Source organism: Candoia aspera, chromosome 5 (assembly GCF_035149785.1).
Source record: "Candoia aspera isolate rCanAsp1 chromosome 5, rCanAsp1.hap2, whole genome shotgun sequence".
Taxonomy (NCBI): Eukaryota; Metazoa; Chordata; class Lepidosauria; order Squamata; family Boidae; genus Candoia; species Candoia aspera.
In genome coordinates, this window is record NC_086157.1 from 38,695,353 (window position 1) to 38,721,065 (window position 25,713).

General features: G+C 38.9%; 1 protein-coding gene across 1 annotated transcript in view; it reads right to left on the bottom strand.

The window, feature by feature from the left end:
* Nucleotides 1–19,364: 19,364 nt before the first annotated feature.
* Nucleotides 19,365–25,713, bottom strand: part of OCA2 (OCA2 melanosomal transmembrane protein) — a 188,332-nt gene continuing 181,983 nt past the window's right edge. Inside the window, exon 23 of the mRNA XM_063304410.1 lies at nt 19,365–19,449. Within this exon, the coding sequence (XP_063160480.1) occupies nt 19,365–19,449 (85 nt within the window). The remainder of the gene's footprint in view (nt 19,450–25,713) is intronic.

The following is a 25,713-nucleotide window of genomic DNA, read 5'->3' on the forward strand; positions in this document are numbered from 1 at the left end:
TTATTGTGAGCCACCTAGAGTTGTGTTTCACAAAAAGGGCAGCCATCTAAGTTTTTTTAAATAAATAAATAAAATCCACAAATTGCTTGTCCCATATTATATTAAAATTCAACTGAATGAATCCTTTTCAAATCACACCTGGATCTGAGAAAAGCTGAATGTCTGAGCTGTGCAGAGCGCCATACTTTCTCAGAATATGAAGGCTATAATCTATGATCTTCAGAAAGCTTGGTGCAGCTGTTTGGAGGACTGTCCCTAGTTGTCTGTGTCAGATGCTCCACCGTAATATTGTTGCTGAATTGTACATATATCTGGACATTGACCACAATAAAGGATTTTGGTCTGTTTGTGTGTGTGTGTGTGTGAGAGAGCGAGAGGGAGAGAGAGAGAGAGATGCTAAAACAAAACTTCTGCTGGGTCTACCAACAAACATAATAGCTGTGCATAGGTATGAATGCACAGATGACCTGAGAAAGCCTTCGAAGCAGCCATGCCAAATCTTATTCCACATTGAAGCTCCTTATCTTGACTTCTTTGACCATAACCTGTGGACTCTCCTACTCGTTCCTGAATACTCACTGTACATATTGTAGCACTATAAAAGAGCCTAGGAGTAAAAATGAAAATAGTTCCCTTGCGGATATTATTATAAGGGTTAATGAGGTACTAATGAGGAAGTGCTTGATACTTTTAAACCTTCTATAAGTAATTACGAGAAAATATCGTACTAAAGGGCAAACAGAAGTGTGTGGTAACTATGAAATCCTGTGGAACTGCAAGGCTGAAAGAAAAATCTGAAAGTATAATTTTGTATTAGAGATCATTTGAATGCAATCAGGCAAGGGGGCAACTGCACCAAAAAAATACTGTGATGCAAATTCAAATCTCAAGGTACAAATGAGTTCCAAGAGAGGCAGTGATTATTGTGAAGTTGTTACATTGAGATGAACAGGGCTGACAAGATAAACATACATCTCATCAGATCAGGAATATTCATAAACATCTCACTCTTCTCATGTCTTTAGATTCCACTCTTAGAACCATTTAAGACAACGGAGTATGTAAATCATTCTAATCTGAGAGTTAATTTTTATTTCATCTCAATTACTGAATATTTGTATACAGTTACTGCACTTTAGAAACATGTTCTACATTTTTAATTTCCCCTGTTTCAGAACACAGGAAAAATTTGCATGGAGCACTACTGCAGGCTCGCCAAAAATGAGTTATGAGCCCATCTTGCCCTGGGGAGGGAATGTCTGCCTTTATTACTATTGCAAATACATTCTCTCTTTCTTGCTCATATTAAAAAAGAGTTGTTTGGAGTTTGGCCTTGTCCCAGGGCCTGCAAAGGACTGCTTTCTCATCATTTCATAGTCCATCTCCATTGCGTCAATGAGTTTCTGTAGCTGTTTGCTTGCCCATAGCTAAATGGCAGGTTTAGGCTGTTGTAAGGAGACCTCCCTCCCCCCATCAGAGAATCCTTCTCTGGAGCCCCTGAAACATGGTACTAGTTCTTCTCCACGGCTTAAAGCAGTGTTTCTCAACCTTGGGAACTTTAAAGATGGGTGGACTTCAACTCCCAGCATTCCCCAGCCAGCCGTACTGGCTGGGGAATGCTGGGAGTTGAAGTCCACCCATCTTAAAGTTCTCAAGGTTGAGGAACACTGGCTTAAAGGATTCTGTATATGGATTCCATTGTTTCTACTCCATGGCAATTTCAAAAATACATTTGTATATAGGATGAGAATATCAGAATCATCACCAGAATGAAAATATTGTTGTGGAATTTTTTTTCCCAAACCCAATAGAACACAACCAGAGAGAATCACAGCATACCAATAAATGTTTATTTGGACCAAGAACAAGAACTATCCCCTACAACATGCAGAGAGTTAAGGGGAAAAAAATGGCCTGTTTCAGGGGTGTCTGCAAGAGGGTCCAAAAAGGCAGGGTGGGAGCCACAATGATGTGGCTGAAGCCCAACCCCTTTTTTACCTGTGTCACAATGTAAAAGGCAGTTTATTAGGTTTATATTTTCTTATAAAGTGAGAAATCATATGATGAATATTATAAAAGGTTTTATAAAAAAAATATTTTCCTCAACAATATGCATGCTTCTTGCAAACTCATTTAACCTAATTGTCATGAGATAATAAATTATTATCCAATATATCCTTCACCCTGTATCTGTGGTTTGATTTGTTTTCTAAGTAAAGCTATGTTTTAAAAATCATTGTCACATAACTTTAGGAGAAAATTTTCATAGTTACGTTAAAAGCAAGAGTTTCCTGGGGCAGAAATGTGAAGAATGTAAACAGCCAACTATAACTTTGGACAGATGGTGGGAAATGTAAAGCAATTTTCCATAAAGCCATGGACAATTCAGGAAGAGGAGGCACTGGAATTAAACCCAAGAGACTACAAGATGGGCTACCAGCCTTAACTGTCAAAGGCAATCAGCTATAGTAATCCGATCCAGTTCAGATGTTATAATGACATTCCAGTTCAAGCCATGTTGTGACATGTACTGGGAAACTTCAGTCAAGTTTTGTCCTACCATAGGAGCCCGACAGGAATGGCAGTTGTACTTTTACTGAGCTGTTTTCTGTATTAACTGTAAGAGCATTAACAGCTTCCACTTTCCATCCTACCTTCTTTGCAACAGGCTTTCTTATCTGTGATGCCAGACCATTTGTTTATTTTTCATTTAATTTTCAAATTTATGAAGAAACAAACACAGACAGGTGCCACATATTTTGTTTTAATGGGAGAGAAACATTGGCTGGTTTCCACTTATAAATTATACTTCCAAATATCTTGCATTAGTTTTGTAGGTCAAATTCCATAAATAATCAAGTTCCATCTGCCCTTAAGTCTACGCAGATGGGTTTGTTTGTTTGTTTTATTTGCCTAAATGAATTGTATGTTGCTACAGCAGAAGAAGAGTGTCAGAAATTTTCATTTCAAGTACAATAGTTCATACTGCTGAACTACTTTAAGCAAAGTTTACTCTAATGCTTGTGAAAAAACTCCAAGATACCCATATAATGGATGAATCTTTGGGATGAAAGTTTTCTAGATATATCTGACTGTGCTACTACCTGCATACATACATATCCATCATGCTATTCCCTTTTTATCATAAGCCACATTATATAAGGTGCAGAAAAGGTATAAGTAGTACTAGGCCAAAGAAATTTAAATCAGGAGATTAAAAAAATGTAATTAGACGTAGTTTATACCAATAGTAATCACTACATCAGCTCACATAGCTTTCCCTCCATGCTGTGCATGCTCTTTACCATATACTCATCTTACATTTTAATTGCAGTCTTCCATACACCATGCTTATCAACAAATGGCCCCCCAAATTTTGACCATTACCACTCATCAATCAATCAAGTCTTTTATATAAAACTTTTTAATAAGATTAAGGAGTAGACTAAGTTATCTGCCTGTTCCCATGCCATGTGCAGCATTCTCTACTAATTGTAAGGATATAATGTGTCATGAGTACATAATGTCTCAATAGGGACCTACTTTAACCAGTATGCCATACGTGTATCCAAAGCCTGGTTTTATCCCAAGCATGATCATGCATTTCTATGTAAGCTAGGATCTCTACTCTTGCAAGTCAACACACTGTAACCTTCATCACACGAACTAGGAGTTATATGGAAAGTACTGGCATACTCAGGATATGTGCTTTTATCTGCACCTGATTTTCTGATGCCTTTGGTTTCAGATCAAGGTACTTTCTCCATGGTTTTATTTGTCTGATTAGAATAGCTTTAAACCATTAGCGTAGATGCACAACCATGGATCATGGATCATATGCAGGCCCCTCCAGGGATCACTTGTGGCCCCCAATATCTTTCCCAATATTCTATGTGTTTGGGTGGTTGGTATGTGTATAAACCAAACAGCTACACCTTAATATATGATAACTACAGAGTGACAATGGTATCAACAGGTTACCATTACCTAGTATGCCTAGCTCTCTGCTTGCTTTCTCTCTTGGCTTCTTCTCAGCCTTCCTTTCATGCCAGACGTCCACTTCCTTTTTATTTTATGCAGCCATTCCCTTCTGCACTGTGAAACCCACTATGCTGTTCAAAGGCTAGTGCATCCATCAGCCTTAGAAAGTTACACATTCCTGGCTTAGAGCTACAATTTGAAAAAGAATGAGCTGTCCCATGACCACAGAACCATAGCACAAGTTTCTAAATTGTTCTACCATCCCGTTCTATCACTGGTCTTACTGCCAGCATATCTCAAAACAAGGGGCTATCAGGGGCAGCATACTGTTTTTCATTGATATCCCTCCTTTCTCTAGGAATTCAAGGCATCTAACATGGAGATCTCCATCTTATTCCCATCACAACTCCATGAAATAGAATAAGTTGAAAGTGACTGGACCAAAGGTAGTACTACGTTTCCTTAGCAACATATATATACAACCAAGTTAAAAGCAGCCTCCTACTCCATGACAGGTTTTGCCACAGGGCAATTACCAAAAATTCAATAAAAATACAAACTGTAGGTCTGCCTTATAACTGATTGTTTGTAACTGATACAACATAGTGAAATTCAGGTTTCATACAATCAGAGATCACTTTTAAAACAAGATTATATATATTTCATTATATTCCCTGAACATCCTTCTGAACAACATTTCTTACTTACACGGCTCAAGAACATTGCAAACCGTTAAATGCAGCCATCTCAAAAAAGTTAGTAATCAAATCACAAATGTTTTCAGTTTATAACAATCAAAAAGAGGGGCTTTTGTTCCTTTTTTGCCTGCCAGTGAGTTCTGTAATTACAAGGATATCTTTGAATGCATTCCACATGATATATCTGTGCAATATTCATATAACTGAGTTGTTGATTAATAAAAGTGCGCAGAACCAGCTTGTGCGAATTTAGCTGCTGTCGGGCAAAAATCTTTTGGACGTGAGACTTTATCACTAGTAGCAGACAAAAAAAAAAAAGAAACAAGAGCCAAAGGAAGAAAAATTGCAATTGAATCTCACCCATTTGAAGCTCTCACATCCTATTGAAAATGCAGTTTGGTGACTTGTGCAAGAGTAAAGCCAAGAAGGAATATCGAAGTAGAATATTAGCACTCCTGAGACAAGGCCAGAATGAATGTGTGCTTTCAATTTATGAAATTAAATGACTAAAGGAGCTGATAAAAAAAAAATAACAGTAAGCTGCCAGTGGGGAGAGGAAAACAAAGAAGGGGGGGGGGTAGCTTAAGAGCACCGATATCCAATCAAGTAAAACATAACTTTTTTTAAAAAAATTGTCTTCCCTACAAGAAGTGAACATCCCCAGATCTGAAAATCATGATTTAATTTGCCCACTATGTGGCTCTTTGCTTAATTTTCCCTATCTGCTTTGGTGATGTGAAGATATGTAAGCCTGGCATTTCATTTTTCTGTGTCCCTGCAGTCACGCTTTTATTCCTTACTTTGCATGGTGTCACATGGCCATTTTCTTGAGCAATTAGATCAGGTTCTATTGCTCTTGCTGTGAAAATAGTCCAGATGACCAGGGGCAAACATTTGGGGAAAAAAAAATTATTTCCCATTACTAAGTCCTCAGGGAAACTGCTGATTGAAAAATCTACCACTAAATTGCTGCAGCCTATCAAAGCCATAATAGCAGCCTGCAGAATCATTATAATCAACTTTGGGATTGTATAACAGAAGGCTTTGTCCTTTTACACAGCTACATAATTTTGTCAAAATCTTTTCTGTTTTCTATATGCAGAAAAAGGTGAAAATTCTAACACTTGTCTTAGGACGTGGTGGAAACTATATTTTGCTTATTGATAAGCAACAAATGCGAGTTCTTACAAACTGTGCTTATATCTTCTATTCACATCATTCCAGTGTGGAAAGGAGCATGTAGGAAGATGGTGCAAACCGTAGATATACCTGAAAATTACATGGTATGGTATAGCATGAAAAATGGCTTCGGTGATATCATTCCCATATATCAGCCCCACTCACATTATCCCCATTGCAAACAATCACAGAGTTTCTCAGAAAGAGTAGCTCTGTTGACCTCTCCACGCAACTTTTCAGGAGAAGAACTTGTCATATTCTAGCATGGTTGGGTGTAGACTTCTTTGTAGCATCTGAACGGAGCTGTTCTCTCTTCAGTTTTATTATTTGAATAAGACCGTCATTCACAGCTTTTTTATTCAACTTCTTCCTTCAGCACAGGTTTTCCTCACACTGAGAACAAGGTATCTCAGCCATATGTAACTGCGCTAGGAAGAGGTATCTATTGGTTGTTTATTCTGCATGTTTAGATTTTTGAAAAGAAGCTTTAGCAAGTGCAGGATTCAGAGACCCTCTTACAATTGTCTCATGTGTGTAATTAGCCAGCACACTGCTGGCCCAGTCAGCTATATATACAAATGCTTGTATAGTTGCTGTCAAATAATAGGCCACAGCCTTCATCAATCTCTAGGGCTGAAAAGAGGGCATGTCTGACATAGTGATGGGAAGAGACAGTGAACCATCCTTCACATGGTACCTGTAGGGAAACTGTGTAGCAACAGTTGGCTTTTAGGGGAAAGGTGGTTCTTTGAAAGGTGGCTCTGCTTCACACTATTTATTTAATTAATGAATGAAATAATTTTTATCCCGCCTTTATTGTTTTTATAAATAACTCAAGTAAGCAAACATACCTAATACCCCTTCCTCCTCCTGTTTTCCCCACAATAACAACCCTGTGAGGTGGGTTGGGGTGAGAGTGTGTGACTGGCCCAAGGTCACCCAGCCAGCTTTCAGGCCTAAGGCAGGACTAGAACTCACATTCTCCTGGTTTCTAGCCTGGCACCTTAACCACTAGACCAAACTGGCTAAAAGACATAGCTGAACTGGCTTCACTGAAGACCTCTAACTCTCTTGCCTCAGAATACACATTTGGATTGTGACTTGAATGGGCATCGGTAGAACAGGACACCAGAAAATAGTTTACTGCTCTCTTCAGATCTAATGGCATTAGTCATTATTAATCTTTTAGTTGGGTATACATTTGGCGGTTAAAAAATTGACTCATTGCTGTCCTTTTGTGTTTCATCATGCCTTCCTTTCTTAGGGTACTTTAATGACCCCACCAGTTCCTTGCTTGCCAATGGGCAGTCCTACCACCCCCCACCCACTGCCCTGAACAGACCCTCCCCTCCTATCTGTTAGGGCTAAGGAAGGTTGGGGAAAAGGGACCGACAAATATGCTGCTTTGCCACTCTGGGCCCCCTGCCACCATTGGGGGGAGAGGGCTACTGCTAGCAAGTTCAGCAGCAGTAGCAGCAGGCCATGTATTTCCCTCCTGTCTGTCATGTCTGGGAAGGGAGAGAGAGTGGGCGTTATCAGATAATGTGAATAGGCAGGTACATAGAAGTAATCCAGTTCATACTGTGCATTTGGACTTTGAAAAAGCTTTTGACAATGTCCCTCACCAAAAACCCTTGACTAAGCTTAGTAGCTGGGAGTTAAGGAGATGGGTCCTCTCCTGGATATACTATTGGCCAAGGACAGGAAACAGAGGGTAGGAACAAATATCTAGTAGTAGATATTACTACTAGAAGAACACTCATGATTTTATTGTTGCTGTTGCCCTATTTCCTTTGTATAGTTGTAACAGGGGCCATTGGTATAACATTTTGTAGGAGAATATAAAACAAAGGACACAGCATTTAAAAATAAAAACAGTCTCACTCTGTCTCTCCTTCCGCCCCTGGAAGTAGGGCTGTCTCTAAAGAGGAATAATGCAATTTTTTAAAAAGTACTATTTAATTTAATACTTTCATTTAATCCAGTATGTTTCTTCTGGATATAGCTTTAATTTTTAGTTCAGATTCTGTGGGTAATTCATGTTGAATACACAGTTTTAGCATCTCATTTTGCAGAAATCCACCTACAACATTTATCTAATCTTTGTTCTCCAGCTTACCCACAATTAAGGGTAATGTTTAAGAAGAAAAAAAAAACCAGTAGTAATTTTACCCATCAATAAAGTTTTCTGTCAAGGATATAAACAGAGATGGATATAGTAGACTTTTTAGCTAATAGAAAGAGAAAAGTTAGGTTGTTGTTTTTCTCTCTTATTTTAACATAATTTCTTTTCTTTAGAGAGCAGTTGTAAAAACTTTTTAAAAAGCAAAATATGTCCTCAAATAAAGCTCAGCTCCAGATAACAAGCTCTATACAGCCATGCTTGGCATCACTGAGGAATGGGGCTGCCATTGCCTTCTTCTAAGATGATTTTTTGAAGGCTCAACCCTTTTATGAAGTTGGTTGATCTTTTGAAAAAGCAGCTTAAACTTTGTTTTAATTATCCTTTATAAACTGATTAATGCAATTAATCCTTTAGCCTCTTTAATCTGTTAATGATAACTTTATCTGCAATCCAAAGTGCAGATGTCTGAGACTCAACTCAACTCAACTCAAATCTGTATTACGGTCATAGACCAGCATATGGAGGGTGGGGTACAGTCATTAAAAAGCATAAAGGATGCATCACGAGTAAAAATAAAAATATAAAAAGCTAGAATATACATAAGATTTATAAATTAAAAACTAAAAGTATATATAAAAAGGGAAGAATCTAAAAGGAGTAGGAGTATTAGATGGGTGTAGGGGAGCATAAAAGGTTAGTATGTGGAAGACTATATCAAGTTACAAAGCACTCTAATATGCTGAACCAGGTGCTCATTAAATCTAGTTTATAAATTTGAGTCCCAAGCACAGATGATCATCCAACATATTTTGAGTACTGCTGCACAAAACTGGGCAACATTGCACGTTGTAGCATGATCTGTTCTAGCGTGAAAGCAACAGAGTAGTGTAAAATTGTCCTGCGCACCCTGCTTATTTATGTAGTAATGGTGAGAAGAGGCTAGTATGAATGTCTCTGTAATACAGACAATAGAGATGCATGTGCCCTGTTGTCTTTCATGAGGTTGCTCACCTAAAGTCTGTGATGAAATTCCTGGCCTGGACAGACAGATATGCAACAGGAGAGCACGTTGTTGCTGCTGTGCTTGCAGCAGAGCCACATATTCACAGTGGTCAGTGTTGACATTCCACTGCATTGATCAGGGAAGGTATAAGGTACCACTCACTTTCTAAACAGATGTTCAGTATTATTTCATAACATTGATTATCTACCAGTACATACTGTACCTTTTATGTTCTTGATTAAGATGGGAACTTCCAGCCAGTTGCATCAGATGTATATGTGGAACAGTGAGGCTTCCTCCAGATGTTTTGTTCAATCAAGGATGGTGACCAAACATGATAACTTTCCTATAGGGAACTACAGAAGTGTCGGCATCTGAATTTGTTTATTTTACTGTCCTACTTCCATCCCACTTTTTTTTTTCTTCTTTGTATTATACCTCTAAGGCTACAATTATTTTAAACTGTAGTTTAAGGTTCTCAAAATTATGGTTAGTGCTTCAACAATGCACTAGTGTAGTAAATAACCAGACAAAAAATTATTTACCAAAAAGAAAAAAGAAAAGAAAAATTAGTCTTCATGTTTAGAGGAATTGGCAGCTCAGTTTGGATTAAAATCTTTCAAGCTTTTTTTTCCCCCAGCCTGGCTTAAAATTCTAACAATATAAAAATTCATTTCAAGCTATTTTTTAAAAAATATTTATTTGGTTAAATTAAAACAAAGCTTTGAAGGATATATAGCCATTGCTAAAATATTCTGTTGGAAATCTGGGTTACTATTTGTTAGGGAGTGGTAAGGCACACACTGTGGAAATATTATCCAAGCCTTTAACACTTGGAACTGCTGCATTTTTTTAAACTGAAACAGTGAATTCACCTCCATCACTGAGTAGGACCAGCTTCTTATTTCTCTTGTAGAATTATTTCATCAGTAACCATTTCTTCTGGCTGAAGACTGAGAATTTATTTCATTACAACTATAAAGAGTCTTTTATAAAGAAGTAATGTTTAGAAGTAAGAGATCTGCAGAAGTTTGGAAATGCTAAATTATAATATAACCCCCAAAGAGATATGCCCTTAAAGTATCATTATTTGTAACAATAGTATAACAGTATATATTTCCAAATAATGTATATACACATATACAAACACATATACACACAAACATATATACACAGACACAGACACACACACAGTGTGTGTGTGTGTGTGTGTGTATACTCCCCCTAAGGCAATCTTGCAGAGGGGGAGGAAATGAAGGAGGAATTATAGCTTGATCCAAGTCTGTAGAACTACTAGGAATCAAAATAGGTCATGGAACCTGTTCTTTGGAACATCATCCCCATTTGCCTTTCATAAGGCCTTGAAGACATGTCTGTGTCACAGGGCATAGGAGTCAGAATGTATGGCAGAGCCCATGAGATAGTAATGTTGAGAAGTGTTTGTGATTTTAGCTTAGCTGCTTAACTTGTACTTCTTTTTGTGGTGTTTATCTTGCTGGATTTTAAGCATGGTTAGCCACCCAGAATCATGATGATGAGATGAGTGGCCATATAAAGAGAAATAAAGAAAAGAAAAAGAAAAACCACTTTTCCTGGGACTAGAGCTAAACTACATATGTACTGATGGTCATCTCTTCCTTAAGTTGTCAAGGCTTGAGAAAAGATATGTTGCTTAAAGACATATTTCCAAGAACTTTGCACTTGGGAAGACTTTTACTCATGCCCTGGTAGGATTTGTTTCCACTGCCATGTGTTGCAATACAAAGCTGGATTTAGTAAGTATGCTGTGGGATTCATTCTTTCTAGAGGGAATGACAGAGCTTGCTGTTACCAGCTTTAGGGAATGGCCACCCAAATCATTCTTCATCTCAGAAAACATGATTCTAAGTTTACTTTCCATTCTTCTTGACCTCCAGAACTTTAAGGCTGTTTTTCAAATTGACTTTTATTGTTGTTAAATATTCATAAGTGACTAAAGCCACTGGGCTTTGGTGGTTTATACACTAGTGAAAATAAAAAATAAGACGTTGTTTTTGTTGGCCATCCATTTCCCAATACACTGTATATTGGAAAGTGATATGTGAGAGAAATCTATCCCTCTGGTTCCCTCTCTACTGCCATATATATACCCCCCATCCATTATGTGTAGCATGCTATTCTTTTTGAAAAATAATAAGATTGATTTCCAAACTAGCGTAGTATACAAGAGGAAAACACTCTCTTTTTCCCTATACTGTAATATTGCCTATATCTGTAATACTGTGGTTTATTTTCAGGTACTGCATGAAGATATGGAGGATATATTTCAGTTCATTTATGTCTAACTGCATATTAGCATCACAATTACATTAGAATTGTAATTCTATTCACTTTGCCATTGAATTTTACTGCATTATATTGAAGTGTATAATATCTTCATCTTCATGTATTCCAAGAAGCAAACCAGCACAGATGGGTAGAATTGCAGGGAGCACATTTAATCATCTCTGTGCTTCCTCCAGTTAACATTAGATTACAATGATGAAAGGCAGATTGAGAATTATGCATAAACAAACGACTTCATCTTGTATTATCTTTTATTTTGACATCTAGACTAGTAAGAAGACTGTTTCTAATTGCACATATGCATTGCAAAGATGCTTTGGGGAAAGTATATGCTTTCAAGAAAAACATCAGGAAGGAAAAAACATGGATAAAAAACACTAAATGTATTCATTTATTATTATTTACTGCATTTATAACCTGCCTTGTCTCCAAGCAGCACACATGGCAACTCTTCTGCTAATTTTATACCCATAGCAACAATCCTGTGAGATAGGTATGAGAGAAGGCCTGACCTCAAATCATCAAATGGACCTTGTGGTCAAGCGAGGGCTCAAATCTCTCCAGTCCTTGGCCACTACAGGCATTGGTTCTCCAAGAGCTCACCTCCAAACACAACTCCTTACTGAAGAAAAAAAAAAAGCTCTTCAAACAATTTACATTTAAATTAAGGACATACACACACAATCCCCATTCATACTTCACTGCTATCTGGATCACAACTGTCGACAGTAAAAGCTTGTGAATTGGTTTAACCTATTTTAAAATCACTTGGCTATCCACACTTAACTGAGCAGTGTTGACTTCTATACATTATTATGCTGCCTAGCTCTTCATTTGATCTGTCATGAAACTACTTGCAATCAATTTCTCTGCAGGAATCATGAATTCTTAATGGTAACATTATGAGAAATGTTGGAAAACGTCTGTTTTCTCCATACAATTCATAGAATGTACAGTATAATCATTTATCTCCTGATATGTGACAGAAAATGAAGAAGTACATTTAATTATTTCCTAATTAAAAGCTGGATCCATAACTTATATATTTTAAACAGCAACCAGTGATCTAGAAGGTAGGAGGCAGGTATTTTATCAAGATCCGTAACAGCAATTACAGAAAGAGTAGGAGCTTAAGCAATGTCTTTACCTCAGAAAAATACCATTAAGTTTGAGGATATTATAGATATGGTAGGCAGAGTTAACTGACAAATTTAATTTAATTTAATTTAATTTAATTTAATTTAATTTAATTTAATTTAATTTACTAAACTTGTATGCTGCCTGACTCTCAATGACTCTGGGCAGCATACAAATGCATGCCAGGTCAATATTAAAGCTGAGATGGTAGTTTTAAACTACAGAGCTACAGGTTTTGAGTGGAATCAGAATACTGATAACCAAAAGGATGAGTTTCCAGCCACTGACTGCTGGAAGGATGCATACACCTTGGCATTTTGCAATTACTACTGCAAGTACTACAAGACTATTTCTGATTTGTCACAGTTGTACATAAAAAAAATTTGCATATGTGAAACTCATTAAAAAGCTGCTCTTTAATCATCACCTTATAAGAAAGCAGGGAGGAGAAATCTGCATTCAATCTACTTCCTTGCCTCCATCTTTCAGAACTGCATTTATCTGTATCATTCTGACCATGTTGGTTAAATATATAATGGTTAAGATAAAATCATCAAGTCGACTCCAGGTAATTCTGTGGACACAACCATGCAGTTTTCTTGGCAAAAGTACAGAAGTGGTTGGTCACTGACTTCTTTCAGGGCGTTTTACAAATTTCCAGCCTACCCTACAGTCCCAATAGTCTCCCATCTAAATACTAAGTAGGCCCAGTCCTGCTTAGCTTTTGAACCCTGACAAGGTTTGCTGATATACGGATATAATTCCAGCATAAATTTCTGATTCTGAAGTTCTGTGGTACAGAGAGAAAATCACACACTATTTTGTGTGCATCAGAATTAATTGATATATGGGATAAGCTTGCATGCAGCATAAACTTACATCTACATCTACATTACCTTTTCTTGATTATTACTTTTAGATATCACTTAATCACTTTAATATCACTAAAATAATTTTAAATATATTACATGCATGGATGGAGGTAACATTAATTGCCTATAACTGTTTTGGAGAATCCATGTAGTTTACCGGAATTAATTTCTTATAATGGCTTAAAAAGCCATACTGGCTGGTGGAATGGTAGAAATCTAATGCTTCTAGAGTATCTGATTAGATAAGTCTTCAGTAAAATATGGTACAGCTTAGTCAGTAGAATAGAATTGATCAAACTTTGAATTGTTATCTTGCCATTTTTAAAAATTATATTTAAGGAATATAGTTTGGGGGGAAAGCCCTAGGTTTCACACAGTGGTAAGGAAATAAAAGACCCACAACTTGTGGCCAGGTATCGTGTATATTGTTATAAAACGTTCTTTCACAATGACATTTTTCTCATGGTGGTGAGGTACAGACTGCAATCTCTTGAAAAATAAATTCTAGAAAAATTACAAAGGGAAATAATCCTATTTTATGTATTCAGTATATTTAATCTTTTAAGCTCATCATACTTACGGGTAAGCTCTATGTCAGTAAGTCACATATATGGATTTTTTTCCGAAAGCTGTTGAGAATGAAGTCCGACTGCATATCTTCCCATTCCCTGTTAACTAAATATTAAATGCACTGATTTTAATACATAAAGGAAAACTGTACTTTGTCACACTTAAAATGCAGACTGTAATTCTGAAAGTTCTTAGTACTGGAACTCAGTATAAAACATGGTACCTCATGTTCTTGACCAATCTAAGGAATAAGATCAAATATCTATAAATATGTGGAATCATATTGACATTGGCATCCTCAGAGAGAGAATGGAAGACAGACTACACATTCATAATGATGTCATCATGTACTGTAATGTAATTGCACAAATGATCAAATTATGCAACTTACATCACAAATGTAATGTATCATTTGCATGATAATGTCATGATAGGCTAACATTCCGAGATACTTGGGAGGCATCCAGGGGTGCTGCTCCTCAGATTGCCGGGTGCGAGACCCTGTTTGTTAAGTTGGGCTCTAGGGACTGTTGCTATTGTACCAGCCTCCCTGCTGCGTCGCAACTTCCCTGCCTGAGCTCCTTGACTCCATAGCTGGGTTGGCAGTGGAGTTCCCCAGGCTTATGGTCTTGGGGAATTTCAACCTCCCTTCCTTGGGGACGGGGTCGGAGGTAGCTCGGGAGTTCATGGTTACCATGACAGCCATGGGCCTGTCCCAAGTAATCCAGAGCCCGATGCATAATGGTGGTCATTCGCCTGACCTGGTTTTTCTGTCGGAGCAGTGGCAGAGTGCTCTGAAATTGGGGGAGATCTCGGTTTCTCCCCTGTCATGGTCAGATCACTGCCTGGTGAGCCTCCAGTTCTCTGGCGCCACCCCCCTCCGCAGGGAGGCTGGCCCTATTAGATCAGCCCACCCCAGGCGACTGATGGACCCAATTGGGTTTCAGAGGGAGCTCGGGGTTGTTCTGGGAAGTCTGCTGCATAGTTTGACTGAGGCCTTGGTGGCCGCATGGAATGAGGGAGCAGACGGGGCTTTGGATCGGATTGCACCTGAGTGCCCATGGCTCCCGCAGCTCCCCATGGTTCATGGAGGAGCTGAGGAGGCTTAAGAGGGCTAAGAGACACCTGGAGTGCCACTGGCAGAAGACAGGGAGTGAAGACGACCGAACACAAGCTAGAGCCGCTATTAGAGCCTACCTCGTGGCAGTAAGGGTGGCGAAATGTGGTTATTTCTCTGCCCTTATTGCATCTGCAGATAGCCGTCTGGCAGCCCTATTTCGGGTGACTCGGTCCCTCCTCGGAGGGAATGATACCGAGCCTCACCTGCAGGGTCACTGTGAGGAATATGCTGCGCATCTGGCAGATAAAGTCACTCGCATTCACTCTACGTTGGACTCCAGCTTTATGGCAGGGCCAGTGGAGGATACGGGGGCAAAGTCTGGCATGGTTATCTGGGGGGAGTTTGATCCGGTTGCACCTGAGGGAGTGGACAGGGCCCTTGCGGCTACTAGTTTGGCCACTTCTGTATTAGATCCGTGCCCTTCCTGGTTGGTCAAGGCTGCCCGGGAGGAGGCACGTGATTGGGTCTGGGTGGTGGTTAATTCCTCCTTGAGAGAGGGGGTGCTCTGGCCGGCTCTTAAGGAGGCGGTGGTGCATCATCTCCTCAAGGGGCCATTGCTTGACCCAACCAGCCTGGATAGTTTTCGTCCAGTCTCCAACCTCCCCTTTTTGGGGAAGGTTGTGGAGAGAATGGTCACATGGCAGCTGCAGAGGACCCTGGATGAAGCAGATTATCTGGACCCTTGTCAGTCAGGGTTCAGGCTGGATTACGGGACTGAGACAGCATTGATCACACTCTTAGATGAGCTCTGGTGGGAGCGGGATGGGGGCACTACAGCCATCCTTGCTCCTTCTGACCTCTCAGCGGCCTTCAATACCATCGATCATGGTATCCTTCTGGACCGGCTTTGGGAGTTGGGGGTGGGCAGCACAGTATTGTGCTGGTTCTCCTCCTTCCTCTGAGGTCGGTTCCAGTTGGTGTTGATGGGGGGAAAGGGGTGCCTCAGGGCTCGGTTCTCTCCCCTCTCCTATTTAACATCTACATGAGATCGTTGGGGGAGGTGATCTGACAGTTTGGGGTAAGATACCATCAATATGCTGATGATACTCAGCTTTATATCTCTTGAGTGATGCCGTGGATGTCCTGACTCAGTGCCTGGAGGCTGTGAGGGCCTGGATGGGGTGCAATGGGCTTTGACTCAACCCAAGCAAGACTGAGTGGCTTTGGGTTTGTGGGCCTCCCGGTGCTAAGGTTTTTTCCACCTCTGGTCTTGGATGGGGTTACACTGCCCCAGACAGACCCGGTGCACAATCTGGGGGTCCTCATAGACTCATGGCTCCTGCTCGAAGAGCAGGTGGCAGCTGTGGCTAGGAGGGCCTTTGCACACCTTCGGGTTGTGTGCCAGCTGCGCCCATTCCTAGACCAAGAGGCTTTGCTCACAGTCACTCATGCCCTCGTGACCTCCCGTCTGGACTACTGTAATGCGCTCTACATGGGGCTGCCCTTGAAGAGCATTCGGAAGCTTCAACTGGTGCAGAATGCAGCTTCACGGATAGTAAATAGTGTTGGCTCCATGGCACATGTAACACCACTGCTACGTGAGCTGTATTGGTTGCCAGTGTGCTTCCAGGTGCAATTCAAGGTGCTGGTTGTCACCTTTAAAGCCCTTCATGGCTTGGGACCAGGTTACCTAAGGGACCGCCTTCTCCCAGTTGTTTCTACCCATCCAATTCGATCTAGTAGATTGGATATGCTGCGGGTCCTGTCAGCCAGGGAGTGTCAGCTGGCGGGAACTAGAAGGCATGCCTTCTCCTCCATAGCGCCTGCCCTCTGGAACATCCTCCCTCCAGAAATTAGGATGTCCCCAACCCTGTTGGCCTTTCATAAGGCCATAAAGACCTGGTTTTGTGCCTGGGCCTGGGGCCTCAAGCATATGGATGGTCCCGTCTCTTGGCTGTATTAATATCTATGCATTGCTCACTTGGCAGCCATGTATATTTATTTTGTATTTATTTTATATTTTAACTGTTTTAATTATAATTGTTTTATGGTTTTATTGTTGTAAGCCACCCAGAGTCACTTGCTGAGACGGGCAGCTATAGAAATCAAATAAATAATAAATAAATAAAATAAAACATTATCATGGCTTCTTATACAGACACCTATGCATATATAGCAATACTAAGAATAAACCTACTGATTTCATTTGATCTACTTTAAATATTGTTAAATCTGGATCCAATTTAAAGCAAATTATTTAATTCCTAGAACAGCCAATACAATACACCTAAATAACAAGATTATGAAAGATTTCAAGGCAGAGACATACTGTTTAATTCCTGAGGCAGAATCTTACTAAATGGATTAAAGACCAAGAACTGGGAGAAGAAGAGAACTTACTTGATAAAACTGGATAGACAAGAGGTTTGCCTCTTATGAGATTGTGATGAGAAAAATGGGAAATCCTGCATATTTCAGAGTTCTCCTTCCATGCAGCTCACACTGCAGTGCATTGGACAGGGTGTGTGTGTGTGTGTAATGAAATATGCATTGCAGCATTGCAATGCTATGTACATTATGGACTTCTGTGTGACACTGTGATGTAAATATGAAAGGGTGGAGCTTTTGTATCGTGATGTCCTGAGACATGTTTCATCTATCTGGTGCAATGTGGTTAGGAATGGACACCTATCATGGCTCATAAGAGTCTGTAGACACAATCCAAGAACAATCTCCACATAGGGGGAAAGCACTTCTGACAATAGAGTACTGTTTTATTACAGCATGGAGAAGTTAGTATTGCTGAAGAGCTCAGCCACATTTTAAATGGAATAGGCAGTCAGAAGGCCAGCTGTTGGTTTGAATCATAGGAGTCAAAGAGATAGCAACTCTTATTAGATTTGGAATTTATATTTAAAAGCATACAGGATGCACTGCTTCTCTATATAGGTGTCATTCTCCAGGTCTATATTTGAAATCATATCCATATCCACTATCCATAAAAATGCCTTGGAAAAAAATAACTGTTCAACCAGATGCTATTCTTAAACTGTCCTGTTTAGCAATAGCAACACTAAGTAAGCATGAATCTTGGCCACTAGATGTATTAAAATTACACTATGTATGAGAATTGGACCCAACTGAATGGATAAAAATATTTACACATAGTCTTAGGTAAATACCCCTGATCATTGTCCAAAATATAGTTCATTTTACTTATACATATGTGTTTGAGCGAATAACAATTATTCGAATTTCTCATGAAAACTGGTAGAAAACTATGAGACAAATTAAAAGGGATAATTGTTCAATTTCAAATCACTGTTTATTTTAAAACAATGTACATTTCATTATGCAAAGTGTGCCTATTTACTTATTTATCACAGTAAGCATAAGGTGAATATGAGAAGCTTACAATACAAATGGCTAAACTTATCACCAAGACAAATAAAGCCCTAATGAGGAACAGAGAATACCTGCAACAGAAAGATTTTTACCTATGACTACACAGCAAATCTAGCAGTCCAAAATTTCAGGAGAAAATACAACCTCATGTACACTCATGCTTCATTTAAGATACATTATTATGAAATTATGTATACTACATAATTAATACTTATTTGAGCGTAATTAATAAATCTCCCCCGTTGAGAGTTTTTGGGGAGAAGTATTGCAGAAAGGTTTATCCTGTTGCTATATATGATCTTTACAGAAAACATAGTCCTACCCCTCAATCAGCTTCATTTGCTATTGTGGTTATTAGCAAATTACCAACAAGCATATTTTTTAAAAGGTAATATTTAAATGTCTGGTTAGTCACCCTTACCAAATTCACTACTTTGGGGGTGAAAAGTAATCCTGGAATATATTTCACCTAGCCATAACTACTATATCAGGAAGACCACCTGGAACACGCCATAAGAACATTGATTTAGGACTGTAGCACATTATCCAAAAGGATACACAGTGGAGCTTCTGTTCATCAATGCCATTTTAAACTGTAGACCCCAAATTGATATGTCAAAGGGAAGGATTTTAATCTAGCTTTCATAAGCTAGTTGCTGTACTGTACTGACCACAATCCTTCCAATTGCAGTGTAAAATAGAACAAACCCTTCAAAATTTGAAGTGGTAATCATAGAACTATTGCTTATTAAGCAAAATTATGATTACTTGCATTCCCTGTGGTCCTATTTATCTCAGTCTAGATAGGCAGCATAGACTAAATTTTCCCTACCAAAATCAATAGTGACATTTATTCAAAAACTAGATTTTTTGCACATGATGGAAAGCCAATTTAGAGTGATTTTTTTTTAAAGATTCTTGTTTTCTTTCAGTCTTTTAAAAATTTAACAAAAGTGGGAAAAGACTGAAAGAATCTTTTATCATATGGTATATAATCAACGTATACAATTTAAGCCCAACCCAATACAACATGAGCAACAAGAAGATAACACATTCCGATGGTACAGGATATGATTGTCATGGGGAACCCCAACCTGAAAATTAAGAAAGAAGAAAGATAAGCAAAGAGTCAACATTTTCTTGTTAACATTCTAAATAAATCAGCTACAAATAGTAACTTAAATCTAAGGTATTGTTATAATTACATGATATTTAAAATCATTGAAATACAGCAATAATTATTAACAATAACAAGGCAATGCCAAGTTAGCATTGTAACTGATTGATGCATTACAATTTTATAGACATAATTTGCAAACTTATGTGCATCTATAATCTATAAATATATATAAATATAAATATATATAAATATATAATCTATATTATCTGTTATAATCTATAAAGAAAGGCAAAATCTGGGGAAATATCATCATTATAAAGTCCTGCTGAAAACACTGGATTGGAAACTAGCTTCAACCATTTATTTAAATAAGATTTTATCTTAACTATTTTTGTTGGATTATGCCAATAACTTTATCTAAATATCTAGAGTTCCACTTCCAAAGTGCATAGAGAAAGGATATCAAAGTTGGAGGAAAAAACTTTGCTGGCCATTTTCAGCCATTACCTGAAGATCAGAGAGTAAAATGGAGCCAGAAATGTCAAAGCATGTTTACAACTACTTCTTTCAGAAGGAACATACAGTAACTCCTCTAGAATAGATATATTGCAACCTATTCTATGTCTTCTGTATTACTTACTATCAACATGCTAGTGGTATCTGAATATATTTCTACAACATTGGGCATACCAACTGAGATTCTGGGATTTGTCAGCAAAGGACCAAGGACCAAATCAGAATAATCATGGAGTACTCCCACAAACCCCACAGGGTATTGACCTAATGTTTCTCAGCATCTTTTGTCCCATATGGCAAATTTTGTACAACGCCCTTTTGTAGTATAAACCTGTCTTTGATAGTAAAAGCATGTGTATGGCTCTAAATTTAGAAAACTCAGAAGTTAAATATCACATCCAGAAGTAAGCTGCCTCCCTGACTATCAGGGGACAACTGCACCACAATGGCTTTTTATATGTCCCTTTTTTCTTTAGGGAAGACATACAGTACTGCAATTATACCATGGCACCCAACCAGCAGGACATTTTGGAATATTCCCACCCTCTAATTTTTGGTGGCCTTCTGTTCAGGGGCTACCAAACCCTCACCATGCCAAACCTTTAACCTCCACGCCAGGCTTCTTGCATCCTATCCCCTCCCCTGCATGAGTCTAGGGACAGTTTCCTTGGACTTTATTACTGACCTACCAGATGACATGGGTCTGACTCCATATTAGGCATGGGTGATTTATTTCTAAAACAGTTCATTTCATCCCCTGTCCTGGCCTTCCTTCTGCCCCCAAGATGCCAGCTTCTTCATTCATCACATCTTCCAACCCCCAAACATGTCCTGTCACCTGATTTCAGACAGAAAGATTCAAGTCACTGCCTGTTTTTAGACAGCACTCTTTTTACTCCTGGATCTTGACCTCCATTTTGTTTCTGCACTCAACCTGCTATCTAGAAAAGTACACTGAAAACCTTGCCAGAATTCAAAGAAAGGTGAATGACACAACTTACATTTATCCACCTATTTTCTCAATAAGAAAAATAAAAGGAAACCTTAGGAGATTAGTTTCCTTATTAAAATCTATCTTTATGTTCTACTACTTTAAACAAAGCAATTATCCAAGTTACTTTTAAAGCCTCTTTGGACAGTTGTTCCAATACAGCAAAGAGCTGGAAGCATGGGCAAGATGAGTATATATTACATTTCTACTAATTTAACTGAAATACAGCAGCTCAAACTTTTTAAAATTAAAAAGCTCCTTTATTTTTAAAAAGCTAGAAAAGAAATTCAAGTATTTTCTGATAGGAAAGCAGCACTTTCTAAAACGTATTTGCAGTTAGCAAATGAGCCTACCAGAAAATGTCCTAGCTACATATATTATGGCTGGGAGTATCAGCAATGTGTTATTTGTGTAACTAGAGGTAAGGCTGGGATCCAGGGTCTGGAATCTCCTCTGGAATTCTTAAATTAAATTTGCCTTTCATCTGATTATATTCAAAATTTATTTATCATCATCACTTTCTTGACTTTTGTGAAAAACTAATCATATTACTTAAGTGGGCTTCTGTTTGCACCATGGGCTGAAGTCTCAGCATCATCCCTTTATCCATTGTCTATAAACAGACATAGGACCCAAAACTATTCAAGTTATTTTGGACCATGAGGCAGAATATCCCACAAGTTCTTCTCCTTTCTCTTGTAGTAAAGGTTTAGTAATATTATAAAATAACCAACCATTTTATATTCATTCATAACACCCCAAATCCATTGCTTAAGGCACACCTAATGATAGTATATATTTGCAGGCAATGATCAGACATTAGTAAGTGTTCCATTCCTTCTACTGACCCTGGCCATTTTTACATCTAGCCCAGCATTTTTCCAAAGCATTGACTTCAACTCCCAGAATTCTTGATCATATGCATGCTACTTGGACAATTTGGAAACTGAAGTTGACACAACTGGAGAAACACTGATCTAGCCCATTACTGCCAGATTCTCAGCAGCCTCCCGTAGATGCAAACAGGAAACTTTCCCTGGTACTTAACTGAAAAAGAAAGGGGGGGGGGGAAATTGAAACCCAGCCCTTACATTGTGTTGAGATCCCTTCAATATCCTATATGTGTGTAAAGCCTAAAAATGACAAGCTGCTGCAATTGTATTTTGCAATTAAGCTTCATCTTAGATATGTGTTGTTTATTCGTTTAGTCGCTTCCGACTCTTCGTGACTTCATGGACCAGCCCACGCCAGAGCTTCCTGTCGGTCGTCAACACCCCCAGCTCCCCCAGGGACGAGTCCGTCACCTCTAGAATATCATCCATCCACCTTGCCCTTGGTCGGCCCCTCTTCCTTTTGCCTTCCACTCTCCCCAGCATCAGCATCTTCTCCAGGGTGTCCTGTCTTCTCATTATGTGGCCAAAGTATTTCAGTTTTGCCTTTAATATCATTGCCTCAAGTGAGCAGTCTGGCTTTATTTCCTGGAGGATGGACTGGTTTGCAGTCCAAGGCACTCTCAGAATTTTCCTCCAACACCACAGTTCAAAAGCATCGATCTTCCTTCGCTCAGCCTTCCTTATGGTCCAGCTCTCACAGCCATATGTTACTACAAGGAACACCATTGCTTTAACTATGTGGGCCTTTGTTGTCAGTGTGATGTCTCTGCTCTTAACTATTTTATCGAGATTTGTCATTGCTCTTCTCCCAAGGATTAAGCGTCTTCTGATTTCCTGACTGCAGTCAGCATCTGCAGTAATCTTTGCACCTAGGAATACAAAGTCTTTCACTGCTTCTACATTTTCTCCCTCTATTTGCCAGTTATCAATCAAGCTGGTTGCCATAATCTTGGTTTTTTTGAGGTTTAGCTGCAAGCCAGCTTTTGCACTTACTTCTTTCACCTTCATCATAAGGCTCCTCAGTTCCTCTTCACTTTCAGCCATCAAAGTGGTATCATCTGCATATCTGAGATTGTTAATGTTTCTTCCAGAGATTTTAACTCCAGCCTTGGATTCCTCAAGGCCAGCTTGTCGCATGATGTGTTCTGCATACAAGTTGAATAGGTAGGGTGAGAGGATACAGCCCTGCCGTACTCCTTTCCCAATCTTAAACCAGTCCGTTGTTCCGTGGTCTGTTCTTACTGTTGCTACTTGGTCGTTATACAGATTCTTCAGGAGGCATACAAGATGACTTGGTATCCCCATACCGCTAAGAACTTGCCACAATTTGTTATGGTCCACACAGTCAAAGGCTTTAGAATAGTCAATAAAACAGAAATAGATGTTTTTCTGAAACTCCCTGGCTTTTTCCATTATCCAGCGGATATTGGCAATTTGGTCTCTAGTTCCTCTGCCTTTTCTAAACCCAGATTGTACATCTGGCAATTCTCGCTCCATGAATTGCTGAAGTCTACCTTGCAGGATCTTGAGCATTACCTTACTGGCATGTGAAATGAGTGCCACTGTTTGATAGTTTGAACATTCTTTAGTGTTCCCCTTTTTTGGTATGGGGATATAAGTTGATTTTTTCCAATCTGATGGCCATTCTTGTGTTTTCCAAAATTGCTGGCATATAGCATGCATTACCTTGACAGCATCATCTTGCAAGATTTTGAACAGTTCAGCTGGGATGCCGTCGTCTCCTGCTGCCTTGTTATTAGCAATGCTTCTTAAGGCCCACTCAACCTCACTCTTCAGGATGTCTGGCTCTAAAGATATGTACATATCTTAGATATGTAACTCTTCAAAACTCAGCTGATCTCCCAAAGACAGTCTGAAGCATCATAGAATTCTTCAATGACTTTTAATTATCTCATAGCTCATCTAAATCATAACCAGTTTGTTCTAGTGGTTAAGGCAACGGGCTAGAAACCAGGAGTCTGTGAGTTCTAGTCCCGCCTTAGGCATGAAAGCCGGCTGGGTGACCTTGGGCCAGTCACTCTCTCTCAGCCCAACCCACCTCACAGGGTTGTTGTTGTGGGGAAAATAGGAGAAGGAAGGAGTATTAGGACCATTCGCAGTCTTGAGTTATTTATAAAAATAATAAAGGCAGGATCGAAAATAAATAAATAAATAAATAATGTTAAGGGGAGAAAGGTGAAAAAAGGTGAAAGGTCCCCTGTGCAAGCAGTGAGTCATGTCTGACCATTTGGAGGGACGCTGCTTTCATGATGTTTTCTTGGCACACTGTAGCGGGGTGGTTTGCCATTGCCTTCCCAGTTGTCACCTTCCCCAGCAAGCCAGGTACTCATTTTACCAACCTCGGAAGAATGGAAGGCTGAGCCGACCTGAGCGAGCTACCTGAGAATCCAGCTTCTGCTGGGATTGACCCCGGGTCGTGGGGAGAGTTTCAGCTGCAATTCTGCCGCCTACCACTCTGCGCCACACAAGGCTCTTAAGGGGAGAAAAGGCAATACAATCTCAGTCTATTGCTATTGCATCTGCCATTTATATTTTCTATCATGTTCTCATGTTCTTTTGGCTTCATGGATTCTTCTAACGATTTATAAGAAGCTGACAAAAGGGGCTTTTCAACCTTAAATTGTGTTCTAACTGCATGTGTCTTATACTTTAATAATCTAAGGACTATGGCATATACTTTAAGACAAATTAATTTATCTTCAAAATGTTCTTAAGAAGCTTTCCCTTCTTCCAATCTCAGCAAAAACATCTTCATTCAAATCTCTATCTCCTTTTATCTTCTTTTTCTAATGATACATTTCTTTTTGGGAACATATGGACATCCTAAATTCATCTATTTAATATAAATAACCACATCTAGATATCTGTGAGTAAATAAATCAATCATCATTGAAATACACACACACACACCGCTTTACTTCATTGTCTGTACTAATGATAATGGATATGCAAAATTAATCAGTTTGGGAAAGAAAAGTTCCTGAGAATTCTGGAATGTTCTGTTTCTCCTCTAGGCCCTATCAAATATCCTCCTGAACAATGCAAGTTCAGGAGCACGTTAAAATCAACCAGATAGACTTTACTACTTACAGAGCAGTTCTGATATTAAAATACTATGAGCACAGTCGTATCTCAGTCCCCACTATTGAGTTGAATGTTTATCCATCAGTCTTTGAGTCAGCAGAAAACGATAACATCAGGAACTGTTGTTTGTCCATTGGTTAGGTTACAAGAGATGAAGGGCCCTCAAAGAGAACACCATCAGCTAATTAGTGCTCACCTTTTCTCATCCCAGTGCAGAACCTTAGGTAAACTTCTATCCTAGTAATAATTGGGGCAGGTGTGGAATTTAAATGTAAATTCACATTTAACTGATAGGTAGAAATGGTAACAAACAGAAGCAAATAAATCACTTTACACAGAGGACAAGCCTTGCATCATGAGAACTGCCTCTTGAATCCCCTAAAGGACATTCATTTGCACCTGTAGATCTGTTCGTTTGTATCAACATATGTTCACTCCACAGAAGGGTATGGCAATGTCTCAAAAATCATAATTAAATGAATTATTCTAAAATTAAACGTATTTCTTAGTCATAGTTATTTGTGTTCCTAACCTCATGGCCTTTAGAAAAATAGGAAAGGCCATCCTCTTTTAGAGGGCTTTCAGGTAGGAAGATCTTGCCTAAGCATTTAATCATTTTATTCATTATTACTTGCTTGTACTAATTGTTTTTATATGTTTTAGTCTTATATATTGCAAGCCATCTAGAGTTTCTGGTATCCCCAGCATACAAATGCAGGTAAATAAATAAATG